This window comes from Arachis ipaensis, chromosome B04 (genome assembly GCF_000816755.2).
Source record: "Arachis ipaensis cultivar K30076 chromosome B04, Araip1.1, whole genome shotgun sequence".
NCBI classification, from domain to species: domain Eukaryota; kingdom Viridiplantae; phylum Streptophyta; class Magnoliopsida; order Fabales; family Fabaceae; genus Arachis; species Arachis ipaensis.
This window is the reverse complement of record NC_029788.2, coordinates 123146041-123162621: the sequence shown is the minus strand read 5'-3', so window position 1 is coordinate 123162621 and position 16581 is coordinate 123146041. Positions and strand designations below refer to the sequence as shown.

General features: G+C 30.8%; 2 protein-coding genes across 3 annotated transcripts; one reads left to right on the top strand and one right to left on the bottom strand.

Moving 5' to 3' along the window:
- LOC107638090 (F-box/kelch-repeat protein At3g23880-like) lies at positions 3298 to 15922 on the top strand. Of its 2 annotated transcripts, none has more exons than XM_021121898.1 (2): positions 3298 to 4546; positions 15683 to 15922. In XM_021121898.1, the coding sequence occupies exons 1-2, from the start codon at positions 3406 to 3408 to the stop codon at positions 15685 to 15687; spliced, it is 1146 nt and encodes a 381-aa protein (XP_020977557.1). In that variant the 5' UTR covers positions 3298 to 3405; the 3' UTR covers positions 15688 to 15922. The 2 variants fall into 2 exon arrangements, with proteins under 2 accessions (XP_020977557.1, XP_016196751.1); XM_016341265.2 differs by lacking the exon at positions 15683 to 15922 and adding an exon at positions 4792 to 5235 and having other exon boundaries at positions 3305 to 4546.
- LOC107638089 (F-box protein CPR30-like) lies at positions 11119 to 13175 on the bottom strand. The gene is made up of 3 exons (XM_016341264.2): positions 12945 to 13175; positions 11428 to 12716; positions 11119 to 11186 (listed from the first exon to the last, which is right to left on the bottom strand). Exons 2-3 carry the CDS (start codon positions 12658 to 12660, stop codon positions 11133 to 11135), a joined length of 1287 nt encoding a protein of 428 aa, XP_016196750.1. The 5' UTR covers positions 12661 to 12716; positions 12945 to 13175; the 3' UTR covers positions 11119 to 11132.

Genomic DNA, 16581 nt, shown 5'->3' with positions numbered 1-16581 from the left:
AACAACATGCCAATAAATATTTTTAAATTATATTATATACTAATTAATTATCATTAATTAGTGGTTATTTAATTTTTTTAAAAGATACAAAATTAATGATTATTAATTGTCTATTCTTACTCTAATTCACTTTTTACCATTTATTATGCAAACTTTAATTTCTCTTTTAAAAAAAATTCGAACTCCAAAAAACAAAAACACCAAAATATAAGATAAAGAATCATCCAAATCCTAAGAAAAAAAACATCCAAAACATAGGAAAAAGAATCATCCAAAACTAATAAAAAGAATCATCCAAATCCTAAAAAAAAAAAACATACAAAACATAGGAAAAAGAATCATCCAAAAATAATAAAAAGAATAATCCGAAATGTAGAAAAACGAAACATAAAAAACTAGTTAAAAAAATAATTCAAAACCAAATAGGAGGAGGAGGAGAAGAGTCGCAGGGTGGTCGACAACGACGTCTTGGACGACATGGTGTGGACAGTGGGGAGACTCGCGGTGGTGCGTTGCGACGAGTGGAGGAGTCGCCATGGATCAGAGTAGTTGATCGCGCGTCGCGAATGGAGACCTGGTGGTGGCTGCATCGCGACGAATGGAGAGTCGTGGGGTGCAAGTGGCTAGCGATGGGGAGTCACGAGCGACGAGGGTGCGTCGGGCGAGCGATGGGGAGTCGCGATGGAACGCGAGTAGGGTGAAGCAGAAACGCAATGGTGGCGTAAAGTCGGTGCAGCGGCGGCGCTAGCGGCAGCGCTAGCGGCGCGAGGACAAAACCGCGGCAGCCTGGGGCATTGGAAAGAGAAATTAAGATTTGTGGTTTTGTATGGTAAATGGGAGTGAAAACTAATTAGAGTAAGTTTTGATTCAAAAATACCGTTAATGTCAATTAATCAAATTTTAAATTTAAAAAATAATTTAAAATTAATTATTATTAGTTAAGTTATTTAATTCTTGACTGGTGTACATCCATTAAATATTATCTCTTTTATACACACGACACACACCCGCCTAAAACATGTAGTTGACTACTCACTCATTAATGATACTAATAAATAGCTTCATAAAGTTAATACACAGAACAAACTATGGCTTCTTTTGGCTTTTGGAAGAGAGAAATTATTATACTCTTAATCAACTTTTTGAATGTTGGTGTAGGTTGTAATAAATACGAATTAACAAATTTAAATAATAACACTGAATTTTAAATTAAATACTATTATAATTTGAATTTAATATAATTTTAAACGTTACGATATTGAACATTGACAAATAACTAAGTACTATGATTTGATTTGATCTGATTAGGATCATATCTAGATTTTATTAACATAAGATACGAGTTTAATTGGATATTAAAATTCATATAAATTGACAAATAAGTACCATGATTTGATTTGATTAGGATCATATCTAAACTTTACTAATATAAAGTACTAGTTGAGCTATTATATTTAATATTATTTCATTTTAATTCAAACACTATTTAATTTAAAATATAAGATGAAAAATATAAAAATAAAATGAAATTCAAACGAAAAAATTTAAATTCAAAAAATAAATTTTGATAGATCCACAAACATTTTAACATAATCGTTATTTCATCTTTATCTTTATATGGGTAGTAATTCACATAAACAAATAATGAAATAAAAGCTAATATTATACTAATGTCTTAAATGCAAATAAATTACATACATGTTTCGGTTGTATATTTATATAAATCGAATTAATACACTTTTTTAATATAAATTAAATCAATTGAATTTAAATTAGTAGATATATTTATAAATCGAATTTATTAGGTTCGAATTATTATAAAAAACGATTTTAGTGAAATAGTCCATAGTAAATCAAATCAATGAGTTTCGATTTAAAGTCCATAGTAAATTGAATTTAGAACCCATGCTAAATCGAATTGAGTAGATTCGATTTATAGGAAACGTAGCCCACAGATAATTGTGTGTCTATATTTTTTTTTTTTGTGAAATAGGAGTCGAAAAACCAAAAACAAGAAAAGAAAAATTAACAAGTGACTTATATTTGATGGGACAACAACAAAAATATGTAAGCCAAGGAGAAAATTCTGTCCCATTTTGACAAGATGATTCGCAACAATATTTCCTTCTCGAAGAGTGTAACTCCAAGCAATGGTGGGAATGCAACGGGAAAGAATTCTAATATCTTCTACGAGAGGTGCAAACGGATGACTATCAAGGCACCCATTATTGATGAGTTTTAGAGCTGCCAAGAAATTAGATTCTACATGATATTTACGTATCTATTTGTAACTGCTAATTGAAGACCATAGCTAATGCCCCAAAACTCAGCATGCATAATAGTACAGCTACTAAGGTTGCATGAAAAAGCTTTCAAGAAGCCTCCTAAAATGATTTCGAAAAATACCTCCGCAGGCAGCATTATTAGAGTAGCTCAAAAAGGAGCCGTCAACATTAATTTTAATGGTGTTCTCCTGTGGGGGCTTCTAGCAGATATATCGACTAGTCGTGTGTTTATATAAACAATTCCAATTCACTTCTTTCGAATTACATTTTACAACTACTTTCACCTCCAAACCACATCCAAGAGAAAAAAGTTAGGCAACACCACAAGATTCAAAATTACGGACATAGAGGACGATCCAAATTATATTTGTCAGTTGGATGAAATTGTCCATATTGCTGATAGCATCAATGAAGACATTAGTGAATAAAATTTATTTTCACCAGGATAGATCAAAAATATTAGTAATATTGAGTCGATTAGAGTATTTGTTTATAAGTGATAGGCCGATAGTTAGAATTTTTAAATTTTAAATATTAGATTAATTAAAAATTAGAATTTTAGTTAAAATTTAATTTAAATTATAAATATCAGTGATAATAGTGATTTAGAATCGTAATATATTTTACATTAAAATTCTTTTTATTAGAATTCTCCGTATATTAATTTTTATTTTTTTGAATTTGTTGGAAATATGAGTATTGTAAAATTATTTGTTTGAGTTTTGAGTATTTTATTTGTTATTGTTTGTTTAGTGAAGTGTTTTTATTAATTATTATGGTCCATAGAAATTGTTAATTGTTTTGTTAATTATTACTTGCGGTGGTGAATTTTTGAATTATTTGAAAATGGAAAATAGAAAACGCTACCTTGTAAAGCCATAAAATGTTTTCTGTTTGAAACTAGAAAAAATGAAGTCCACGCTTGCTATTTCAATTGTTTTAAAACTGAAATACTATTCTCGCGTTCTTTCCAGGCGGTTACACAAGTATCGGGTGTAAGGAACTATAATTAATTAAAAAATAAAAATAATAAAATATTAAATTTAACGGCTGAGAGATCACATGTTATGTGAATTGTCACAGCTGACAACCCTGACCACAAAACAAAAAGAGAAGGAGCATGGAGAGGAAGCAACTGGGCATGAATGACATCCTCCCTCCCGAGCTCATTCACGGAATCCTTCTGAGGGTACCCGCCGAAGACCTGTTTCGCCTCAGATTCGTTTCAAAACTTTGGCACTCTTTCATTTCCGATCCAGACTTTGCGGAATCGCATTACAACCTCTACTCTGCCGCATCTTCCGGTTCGGTCTTGGTAAAAGACCATACTAATGCATGCTGTGTTTCCTTAGACACGCTATTTGATGTTACAGCAGCAGCACCACCAACATTCAAAGTGGTATCTCTCCCTTCCAAGAAGACGCCATGTTCTCTTTTTCGTCTCTTGGGATCCTGCAGAGGCTTTCTTCTCTTAGAGGAAAAACCAGCTAATTTTCTTGTTATATGGAATCCACTGACCGGATCCAGCAAAACAATATCTTACTCTCATATCGCCTCAGAGATCCAGCCCGATGATGCATTTCGATATGGATTTGGTTTCGATGCATCACGTGATGACTATTTAATAGTTCTATCTTGGCTTGATAACTACAACCAACACCGCTTAGTTTGCTTTTCGTTGAGAACCAATTCATGGATTAATCTCGATGCAGCACTTCCCAAATCCATCAGTAGGCGGAAGCAGCAACTTTCTGGGTGGTTCTTACATGGCGCTATTCATTGGTTGTGTTACTCTAGTAAAGACTGCATTGATGACGGTATTCTTATCTTTGATTTGAAGGAAAGGAGTTTCTCCAAGATATCTATGCCACAACAACTCGTAGGGGATTATCCCATCTATCTCACCATATTAAGAGGGTGCCTAGCCTTGTATTCGTATGACATTGACAACCATAAAACTGAGATATGGGTTATGAAAGAATATAAAGTGCCGTCATCTTGGATTCTAATGTATGAGATTCCTTATGGTAACAATTTACCTCTATGCATGTCCAATGGAAATGACATTATTGCGTTAAATTTTATTCCCCGGTATTGCAAGATAAGGTTTGCTAAATATAACGTCAGTGGAAAGCTTCTAAATTATTCTCCTCTACCTCTTTCTGAATATTATAACTTCCATAGAAGTTTCTCTGTATATACAGAGAGTCTCTTTCCATTCCCCTGTGACATTAAGGATAGGGATAAGAAGAAGAAAACTGGTATGTAAACTATTCTCCTATGCTTTGCACCCTATATCTTTGTGATTAATGAAAAAGTACCAAACAAGATGCATCATGCATAAATTTGCATTCAGATATGAGATTTGACTATTGATGGTATGAAATTATAATTTATCATTAATCACTTTCTTGCTTCTTACAGTACAGTCTTATGGTGAGGCTTAAGGTTTAGCTATGTTTTCATGTCTAAAGCTGTGACCTTTTCCCGCTGATATTCTTTGCAGGCCAAGAATGTTTTGAACAACATGATGATGTTGCCAAAGATTAGAATGACAATGGGGTCAAATAAAGGAAGAGAATATGGAGCAAGCATATTAGTGAACAACGAACATACAGGCCAACAACTTAGAGTTTGGAAGTATGATTTTCTTTCCAAATTTCGCATTGTTAGGTATGCTGCGGACACTAATAACAGTCTTGTGTCGCTGTTCCTTTTCCTGTTTCTTCTTGGCTTCTATCCAAGTAGCATTACAAAAAAGACTACTTAACTTACTAGCTCCTTCCATTTTCATTTTCATTTTCATTTGGTTGTTTAATAGCTAGAGATGAGGTAATAAATGCTTAAATGTTAAAGAACAATCATATGTCAGAATCTGCTGTCTCCGCATTGTATCTGAGACCTTTTCGCAGAACCATTTTTAATTCTATATCATAAAAACTAGTCATACGTTTGTATGAGAATTGAGAAGGATCTAAGTTAGTTTTATACTATCTGGTGTGAGGTGCTGCAAGGTGCATTGGCTTTTGGGATTTATAGCACACTAAGCATCAAGTTAATTTTGTTGAGATATTTAGTTTGAAATTTTTTGAAGTCAAATAATATAAAAAAATTATAATTTTTAAATTCACACACATTAAAGTCTTTATAATTATAAATATGTAATAAACATAATTATAAACTAAATTTTTTGAAACAAAATAATAAAACCAACATTGTCTAAAGTAAAATAAATATTATCCAAAATATATAATTAAATATTTTCAAGTTTATAATCAATCAAACATAAAACATAATCCAAAATATAACTTAGAACATCTTCAATTATCATCTTCACCCTCTTGTAGATCAATAACATCATAAAAATTTACAAAAAAATGACCCTGACAAAATAAAAGTTTGGCCCAACGAAAAAGTCTGCCCCCCGCCAAAACCCATGATTAGGCGGTGCGGAGGTAAGCGGGCTTTTTAAGTTTGGCGATTTCAAATTTTCAACCCAACCCATCTTTTTGGCGGGTTATGCGGGTTAGTCCGATGGATTTCAACCTGTTTGCCACCCCTTGTCCCCATCCATTTTCGCATGGCAGGTCATGAGGATTTCAAGAGTCCCCAGTATGGGTGGCAATGGGTAGGATAGGGTAAGGTTTGGAGTCAACCCTAACCCTACCCGCGGGTTGAGATTTTTATATTAACTCAACCCTACCCTACCCGCGAGTTGAGAATATCTCAACCCTAACCCTACCCGCTCTTAACCCGCGGGTACCCGACTCTACCCGCGGGTTACAAAAAAATATGCAACATTATTAAATAACTTGATAATAATTTAAAATAGAACTGACTTTTATGTAAAAAAAGTTTATTAAATTATCAATTAATGATCTTCTTTTAATGACTAAGGATCTTTTGCACTTAGTGAGAGGTATTTGATTCAACATCTACTTAGAACATATTTTTATATAAGAATATAACATATACATATATAGGGTGCGGGTTGGTCGGGTAGGGTTGAGGCTCAACCCGTACCCTACCTGACCCACACGAAAATCCTACACGTACCCTACCCTACCCGCTGCGGATCGGGTTGGCAACCCTACCCGACCGGGTGGGATCGGGTTAGGTACCCGTGGGTAGGGTACATATTGCCACCCCTATGACCCCATCTAGTCCCAAAATGCGAGTAATCCCTGCAAATACCTGCTTTGGTTGTTTTTGTGATAATCCCTATTGCTAACATTCATTGGTTCGTGACGTGGAGCTATTCTAGCCACTCAATAAATTCATAAATAATCAAAGTTTAGGTTATATCATTTTTATAAAGTCACATGTATCCTTGTTATAACAATATTAATAGAAGATAAATGGATAAACACTAAGCTATTATTTGGATATAAGATAAAAAATAAGAGGAAAAAAAATGGAAAGAAAGAAAATGAGAGGAAAGAAAATGAAAAGAAAATTATATTTTTTTGTATGTTGCTTAGATGAAGAAAAAATGAATGGAAAAAAAATAGGAAAAAAAATTTCTTTTGCTTGGATGGAAGGAAAAGTAAGAAGAGAAAAAATTATAATAGAGTAAAATTATATTAATGTTTTTATATATTATATATAAATTATAATTCAAATGGTAACTCTGTATTTTTACTCATGTTTGCACTTCTGCATAAGTTTTTTTCGCAAATTTGAAGAGAAAAAATTTACATGAGCTCCACATACACTTTTATGTTTTCCATTCAATTTTTTTGTTGATACAAAAAATAAAAAATTGATTTTTTCATCCATTTTATTCTCCAACATTTTATTTTTCTATAAATTCTTCTAATCCAAACAATGCATAAATAACTCATATTTTTCATATATATAATAATAACTAATATTACATATTAGGTTATTTTACGTTGATAAACTAAAGTCACCCCAAAATTACTTGAATCACCCAAATCCCAAAATGTTACCTAGTTGTTTCCATTTACATTTTTATTTAGATCGAATTTAATGAATTCAAATTAGGGTAATAAGAAGTAAATCGAATCTATAGGATTCGAATTACTTGACATTGTAAATTGAATTCAAAGAATTCAAATTATGTCATCCCCTACTAAATCGAATCTATAAATTTTGATTTATATGGTCCATGCTAAATCGAAGTAATAAGGTTCGATTTATACTCACTTAGTAGCAATCCAGCTCATTGTAAATCGAATCTCCTTCATTTGATTTAGTAGCATAGATAGTATCCAAGTAATTCGAATCTTATAGATTTGATTTACTACGGAAACACATAATTCGAACTTCATAAATTTGATTTATATAGATATATAAATTGAGACATGCACATAGCCTTTTTTATTTTGGGGGATATACGTAAAATTGGTTTGTAAATAGTTTATAAAGGTGATTTATCCCACGTATTATAACTTGTGAAATCATAATATTTTGAGAAGTAATATATAGACAACTTGAATGTTGATAAGTCCGCAAAATTTTAGAAAAAAAATAAAAATATAAAAAAGTTACATATTGATCCATAATTTTTTTTAAAAAATTTATCCATAGTCTATGATTAATAACTTTAAAACTATATATATTTTTTATTTTTATTTTATAGAGACTTATAATTTTGTTATCGGCAATGTTAGTGGTTATAGAGAGATTTTTACCTTTAAATAAATTATAGAGAAATTAAAAACAAAATTGGTTGCTATTTTTCTGACAATTCATTTAGTTTTTAATTTAAATTAAAATTAAATTATATATTCAATTTATATTTATTTGTTTATCCTAATAATTGTATATAATAGATAATATATTTAAGCATGTTTTGAAAGAAACTATTGAATTTTATATAATTGAAAGTTAACTATGAAATTAAAACTAAGATGAAATGAAATACAATAAATATATGAGGAGTGAAAGTAAAATAAATAATTAAAAATAAGGTAATAAAATAATTAAAAAAAAGTAAAAAAAAAAACAAAAAAACATGTATGCTAAGATGAAGTGAAATACAATAAACATATGAGGAGTGAAAGTAAAATAAATAATTAAAAATAAGGTAATAAGATAATTAAAAAAGTAAAAAAAAATAGAAAAATAATGTATGTAGTTGATAAAAATACACTGTAAAAAAAATTAGTATAATCAATGAATATAAAAGATGAAAGACAAAAATAAAGATATATTTTGTTAAAAAATTCAAGAAAAATATTGTGAAGAAGAACTTATTAATCAAGTTTTATGAAAATATTATAAAAAAAATTAAAATGCCAATCTAAATAATATAGATTGAAGATAAAAAAAATATAACTAAATTATATAATACAATATAATATTTCTAAAAATTTGTTTTATAGCAGATCTAATGCCAAGATATTTATCATCGTCTGTGGTATAACCTAATTTCATAATTATTTAAACGTTGTTTTTATGAAAAAATTGCATTATTTATTATGAAAAAAATATTTACGCACTATTATAATTTAAATAGAATATGAAATAGATATTAAACCGATTTCTCTTAATAATTATTCAATCACAAATATCCATCAAGGACATGAGATTTAAAAGCATACAAAGTAAATATAATAGAACTTTTACACCACCATGATAAGATGATTATCATAAGTCTTTTTAGTATAAATTAAACAGCACAACATATAATAATAAAGAAACAATCAAATTCAAAAAAGTTATAGAACACCTATCATACACTATGACTGTTAGTATTGAGAAAGTTTTAACCATTTATTCTTTTACTAGCTAGCTATCTTTTTATCTACTCTACACTTTGTCTACGAATATGTTAAGGACTAAACCTATGCTTTAACCTTTCAAAATCCTGTATATTCTTGCCAAACACAATATTATTATGCTTTTTTCTTTATAGAAACTATTGAATGGAAGAACCGTTGGTAAAAAGACGAGGTTCTCTTATAATATGTATGACTTTTTATGATAATAAAATAAAAATAAAAAGCATGAAATAATATTGTGTATATTTAAGTTAATTTTAATCTTTTTTAATAACCAGATTTATCATAACGTAACTGATAAACAATGATAGTTAATACGGATTGGATATGTTTTGAGTATGCTATTCATTTTATGATTTTGTACTAAATTGAGACATTTTCAAACTATAATATTTGTCAAACAAACGATTAATGAAACACTCATCCATACCTTCTCATTTTGAGTACATTTATACATAAAAAAAAGAGTTGAAATAGCAAAACCGAAACCTGATTTTTATATAATAGAATAGATAATAAATAGAATATATGAGAATATGATATGTGACATATTTTAATTATGAAATTGGTATTATATAATAGATTTTTTCTAAATCCTTATTGCTTGTTCGTTGCTAATTTTTACGTAATTACTTAATATTTTTCGCCTATAAAACTATCGACTACAAAATATTATGATTTAATTAATAAGAATGATGATATTAATATTTTTTCATAAGTCTTGTTATTATTTATAATTAGAAAATAGCCATAAATAAATTTATTTCCTTAATGAATGTTAATTTTGTTGCCAAATTCTATATTACCTTTAAAATTTTAGCGTAATTGAGTCTAATTTTTACATTTTGAAATAAATTTACTCGAAAAAATTAATATATAAATCACATTATTATTACAAAATTACTTTTTTAACATAATTAGTAGTGCTTATTTGAACCATTAAATTTAGCTTCTAATGATATTAAAGTCAACCTATTTTATTATCTTGTACCTTCAAAGAATTTACATGACTGACATAAAAATATAACAATTAAAAAAAATTCGTTACAATGGGTATATTCATTTTAACAAATATTTTTTATCTAATACTATAAAAAAATACATCGGCCACTTCGAAAAATTGAGATATATTCACCAAACAAACAATCAATAAAACACTCATCCATACTTTCTCATTTTGGGTACATTTATACATAAAAGAAATTATACATAAAGAAAAAAAAGAAGAAGAAAAGAAAGAGTTGAAATAGCAAGAGCGATAAAAATCACGATTCTTATAATTTTGTGTGGCCATCTATATATAGTAGACCAGACAATTATGATTATCTAACAAAATTAATTTGTATTTATTGCACTCAACTTGAATAAGTAAGAAATTATCTTATTTTAATTTAGTCTTTAATTCACATTATTTGAATTTAGTTCAATATATATGATTTTATTTAATTTGATTTAATTATTAGTTGAAAATATCTCAGTTGCCTATTTTATTCAAAGATTTATTATTTTAATGACTAATAAATTAATCAAATTAATTAATTAGTACACACAATAAATTTGGTTTAATAAATTAAAAAATACTACCAAATCACATTAATATAAATTATAATAAATTATATGATATAATTGATATAGTTAGTTTATTGTAATAACTTATATTTAATGAGTTAAAAGAAATAAATTGAAAAATACTCTCATAAATATACTACGTCAGCTCCATCATTAAATGTAGAAATCCGATTTTTATATAATAAAATAGATAAATAAAATAAATGTTCGATTTGTTTGGTTTAATTATAACAAAAATAACACAATTTAATCTAATCGATTATATATGTTAAATTTTAATTATTAGAATCTGCTATTAAAACTTCTAGGATTGGATTCATAAGGTTTTGACATGAAAAAAGAAAAATACATTATGCAATCTGCAAAATAAAACATCTAAAGTTTTACATAACCAACTAAGAAATAAAACATTAACATCTAAAGTTTTGCATAACCAACTAAACTTCATTTGCACTTTTCAAATGTTCTTCCCCATGTGTCAAGCTGTTCACTTGTATGTTGCCTCCTAATTCTCTTTCTTTGTTTGATGCTAACCTTTAGCAACATCTTGTTGTTCAAAAGTATTCATGGTGAACTTGATGGCCTGCACAAAAAAAAGCTCAGTAAAAGACAAAGTTTTAGACATGAAAATAATCTAAACTTCAAAACTGTGCTACAAGCCCGGACTACAGGAAGCAAGACAGTGATCAATGACTCCTAAGCATTGATAAATTCAAATTTCAGCATACAGAAACAAAAGTTACATTTGATTGGAACTTGATGCAAAATGCAATGAAAACTAACAGGAATAGCTTCGTGCAAAGCATAGGAGAATAGTTACATACTGATTTCCTTCTTCCTCTTCTTCTTGTTATCCTTATCCTTAGTGTCACTGGGAGTGGCAAGAGACTCTCTGTATACACAGTATTGCGTTCACGGCAGGGAAGCTGACAACACAGACTTTTAAAATGCTTGAGCAGGTCTCCTCTGACATTATATATGAAGTATCCTGTTTTACCACACGAAGTATAACCTCTTCCAATTATATCCCTATTACTAGATAAGCACAGAGGCCGGAAATCCTTGCAAGGAATCTGATAGAGTGTCCAAGATGAGTGCACTTTATATTCTTTCATCACCCATATGTCAGTGTTACCGCAATCATCATTGCGAGAATACAAGGCTAGGCAGCCTCCGAGTAAGGCAAGACTTGGATAAGACAGTTGCTTCGGCGCAGATATAGTTGAAAAAGTCATTTCCATGAGATCAAAGATAACAATAGCATCCCTGTAATCTTTAAGATCGCGAGGCACCCAATGAACAGCGCCATTAAAGAACAACCCCTCATTATGCCAGTGATAAAAACTCTTAAAACCCAATAATTTGGGGACTGCAGCATCAAGATTAATCCATGAATTGGTTCTCAAGGAAAAGCAATCCAAATGATATTGTCCTTCGCAATCGCACCAAGCTACAAGAAGTAAGTAATCATTCTGTGATGGATCATAACCAAATCCATGCAGATATACATCGTAGGCAATCCTAGGGCCAGGGGGCTTACTACGATGAACAATATGAGAGTAGGATATTCTTTTGCTGGATCCAGTCAGTGGGTTCCATACCACAAGAAAATGTGGGTCTCGATGGAAGAGAATAAAGCCTCTGCAGAATCCCAAGACAGTAAAATGAGAACGTGCTTTCTTCTGGAAAGGGGGACACACCACTTTTTCTGATGCATCATTGTCGTCTAAGTAAACCAAGTAAGCCATAGTGTCGTTTTTCATGAAGAAGCATGCGTTGGTGACAGCGGTAGAGTGGTGAAAATGCAATTCAGCAAAGTCACGATCAGAAATGAGAGAGCACCACAGCTTGGAAACGCACCTGAGGCGAGCGAGATGTCTGATTGGCACCCGCAGAAGGATTCTGTGAATCAGGTCAAGAGGGAGGATGTCGTGAATGCTCTTGCTCTTGTCATTCATCGTCTTCTCCATGGTGGATTTCTCTTTTGCTTTGTTCACTGTGTGCTTCAGCCTCTTCTTCTTATGCATGCTTGGATTCCTGAGCTTTTCGCAATTCATATACCAATTCACTCAACTACGGTTCCGGGACTTGAAATTGCCTTGAAAACCTAAAACTAAAAGGGAAAGGGTTAGTTTTGGATTGGCTATTGGAAAAAAAATTATCTTCTTAATGGGTCCATAAAAAATATCGTATCGATATTTTTGTTCCAAACAAATTTTATTAGTTAAGTTTCTGAATTCAAAAATGCTACTTATTCTTTAAAAATTAGAGTTTAGCACATCTACATAACATTTATTTTTACAAAACTCTCAATCATATATAGTTGTGCAAGTAGAATTACCTTAGACGAAGAAGGATCGTGACGGTGGAGGAGACCTAGAATGAAAGAGGCGTGCGGGGGAGCAGCGGGTTGCCTATGGAACTGCGCATCGCGGATGGAGAAGTTCTTCGCAGGGGGAGAGGGAGCTCGTCGCGGGAGGAGGTGCGCAGTGCGGGAGAAGACGAACTTGGCAAGGAGAGGAGGCACTGCAGCTCTAAATTTTTAGTTACCACAATAGAGAGGTGACTAGTTAAAATCTGTGTTTAAAAGAATATTTAGAATTTTATTTAGGTGAAGTCTCTAGTGTTTAAAATATTAATGGCTAAAGATGGCCAAGAGTTGACCTTTAAATAAAATAATGACATTTGGTGGATTTAGTTTCACAACTTTTTAATATTCTTAAGGGTGGTTAGAAGTGTGCAATAATTATTAGAAAATTATCTTGTGGATAAAATTGTCATTTGAAATTATCTTAATGTGTTGTTGGATCTTAGACAAAAATATTATTGAATCATTATACAAAATAAAATCAAAATTGCTCAAGTATAAGGTCCAATAATTTTTTTGGCACAATTGTAAAATAAAGTTTATTTCTTCAATAATTTATTTTTTAATTTGTTTGTATTTCTCAAAAAAAAAATAACCGGAAAAACATTATGATACCCTAAAAATTTTATTACGGGAACAAAATTAGTATTTTTTTACGAGATATATTTGTAAGCTTTATTTTTTTTATATTTGTTTAAAAAATTGTTTGATTGTGAGAGTGTTCGTGTTTTTTTTAATAATTATACAAAAAAAAATATATAATAAATGTATATTTATATTTTAATATGTATTTTATATTGATGGCTAACTTTAATGACTAATTTTAGTATACACATAGTATAACCCTTTATTTAGTGAAGTTTTAGTCTTACATGGAATGGTTAATTTCATTGAAAAAAACTTCTATTATAAATTTTACACAAAATCAATTCTGCAATCAAATCACAAAAATTTATTGAATGATTAATTTACAAAGAAAAAGAGATTTCATTATTTGAACCTAAATTTAAAAAAAAAAAATTGTGATTGTTTAGCTTGAATTTTGGTCTTTTTAAATTTATGTTTTTTTATCTCTTTTTATAAGATTGATTACGAAAATATATAAAAGTGTTTACTATGATATCTAAAAATTATTGTCTGATTACTACAAAAAATAAATAATTAATTTTAAATCTAAAAATATAAAAATTTAAAAACTTAAATATTTAAAAATAATTATAAAAAATAAATTAAATTAAAATTAGACGCTTGACCATCTATAAAATAGGAGATCACATGTGAATTGTCACAACTCACAACGCACAACCCTAACCAGTAACCACATAACAAAAAGAGAAGGAGCATGGAGAGGAAGCACATGGGCATGAATGACATCCTCTCTCGGGAGCTCATTCACCGAATCCTTCTAAGGGTACCCGCCAGAGACCTGTTTCGCCTCAGATTCATTTCAAAACTTTGGCACTCTCTCATATCCGATCGAGACTTTGCGGAATCACATTACGACCTCAACTCTGCCGCATCTTCCCATTCACACTTCTTCTTGGTTAAAAACTGTACTCATGCTTGGTGTATTCAGCTCGACACGCTATTTGATGTTGCAGCAGCACCACCAACACACAAAGAGGTATATCTCCCTTCCAGCAAGAGGCCATCATTCCCATGTTCTCTTTCTCGTACCATGGGATCCTGCAGAGGCTTTGTTCTCTTAAACGAAAAACCAGATTTTCTTGTTATATTTAACCCAGTGACTGGATCCAGCAAAACAATATCTTACTCACATATTAAGGTCCCGCACCATGATATAATTCGATATGGATTTGGTTTTGATGCATCACGAGATGACTATTTAATAGTTCTATCTTGGCTTGATAACTACATGCAACACCGTTTAGTTTGCTTTTCGTTGAGAACCAATTCATGGATTAATCTCGATGCAGCACTCCCCAAATCCATAAGTAGGTGGAAGCAGCAACTTTCTGGGTGGTTCTCATTGGTTGTGTTACTCTAGTCAAGATTACATTGATGATGGTATTCTTATCTTTGATTTGAAGGAAAGGAGTTTCTCAACGATATCTATGCCACAACAACTCGTAGGGGATTATCCCATCAATCTCACCATATTAGGAGGGTGCCTAGCCTTGTATTCGTATGACATTGACAACCATAAAACTGAGATATGGGTTATGAAAGAATATAAAGTGCCGTCATCTTGGATTTTAATATATGAGATTCCTTATGGTATGCCTCTATGCATATCGAATGGAAGTGACATTATTGCGCTAAATTTTACTCCGCTGTATTCCAATGTAAGGTTTGCCAAATATAACGTCAGTGGAGAGCTTCTAAATTATTCTCCTCCACCTCGTTCTCAATATGATTATTTCCCTGAAAGTTTCTGTGTATATACAGAGAGTCTCTTGCCATTCTCCAGTGACATTAAGAATAGGGATAAGAAGAAGAAAACTGGTATGTAAACTATTCTCCTATGCTTTGCACCCTATTGCTTTGTGATTATTGAAAAAGTACCAAGCAAGATGCATCATGCATAAAGTTGCATTCAGATATGAGATTTGACTATTGATGGTATGAAATTATAATTTATCATTAATCACTTTCTTGCTTCTTATAGTCCAGTCTTATGGTGAGACTTAAGGTTTAGCTCTGTTCTCATGTCTAAAGCCGTGACCTTTACCCGCCGATCTTCTTTGCAGGCTAAGAATGTTTTGAACAACATGATGTTGCCAAAGTTTAGAATGACAGTGGGGTCAAATAAAGGAAGAGAATATGGAGCAAGCATATTAGTGAACAACGAACATACAGGCCAACAACTTAGAGTTTGGAAGTATGATTTTCTTTTACAAATTTCGCATTGTTAGCTATGCTGTGGACACTAATTAAGTAATAACAGTCTTGTGTAGCTGTTTCTTTCCCTGTTTCTCCTTGGCTTCTATCCAAGTATCATTACAAAAAAGACTACTTAACTTACTAGCTCCTTCCATTTTCATTTGGTTGTTTAATAGCTTAAATGTTAAAGAACAATCCTATGTCAGAATCTGCTGTCTCCGCATTGCTATTGATCCTTGTATCTGAGACCTTTTCATAGAACCATTATTAATTCTATATCATAAAAACTAGTCATACTTTTGTATGAGAAGAATCTACGTTAGTTTTATACTATCTGGTGTGAGGTGCTGCAAGGTGCATTGGCTTTTAGAATTTATAGCACACTGAGCATCAAGTTAACTTTGTTGGGATCTTTAGTTGAAAATTTTTGAAGTTAAAGTTCTTAAAAAACACTAAACTTTCTTTTTTCCTCGGTTGTAGGAAAAAAATGTCTTTTTTGTTATATATCTTTTTTATATGATCTTCTTGTTTGGGGAAATTTACATAGATGCTTTTCTTCAATTTTTCTTCTTGTCCAACTAAGATATATGAATCAATATCTTGATTAAATGGCTGCATATTTTGATGCAAGAATGGAGCATTTTATTTGTCGTTTCAAGAGCTATAGATGAGGTGGAAAATGTGATAAAAACTATTTTTAGTGTGTGAAGGTAAAATTGGACTTGCCTTTGACAAAAAAAACTCCGGAAAAAATACATGTTCAAGA

Bases quoted from the DNA above. Each gene is read 5' to 3' on its own strand.
- LOC107638090 (XM_016341265.2), top strand. From the start codon at position 3,406: ATGGAGAGGAAGCAACTGGGCATGAATGACATCCTCCCTCCCGAGCTC. The intron at 4,547-4,791 runs GTATGTAAACTA...TATTCTTTGCAG, and splicing joins GGATAAGAAGAAGAAAACTG to GCCAAGAATGTTTTGAACAA.
- LOC107638089 (XM_016341264.2), bottom strand. From the start codon at position 12,660: ATGAATTGCGAAAAGCTCAGGAATCCAAGCATGCATAAGAAGAAGAGG. The intron at 11,187-11,427 runs GTATGTAACTAT...TTTTTTGTGCAG, and splicing joins GAAGAGGAAGAAGGAAATCA to GCCATCAAGTTCACCATGAA.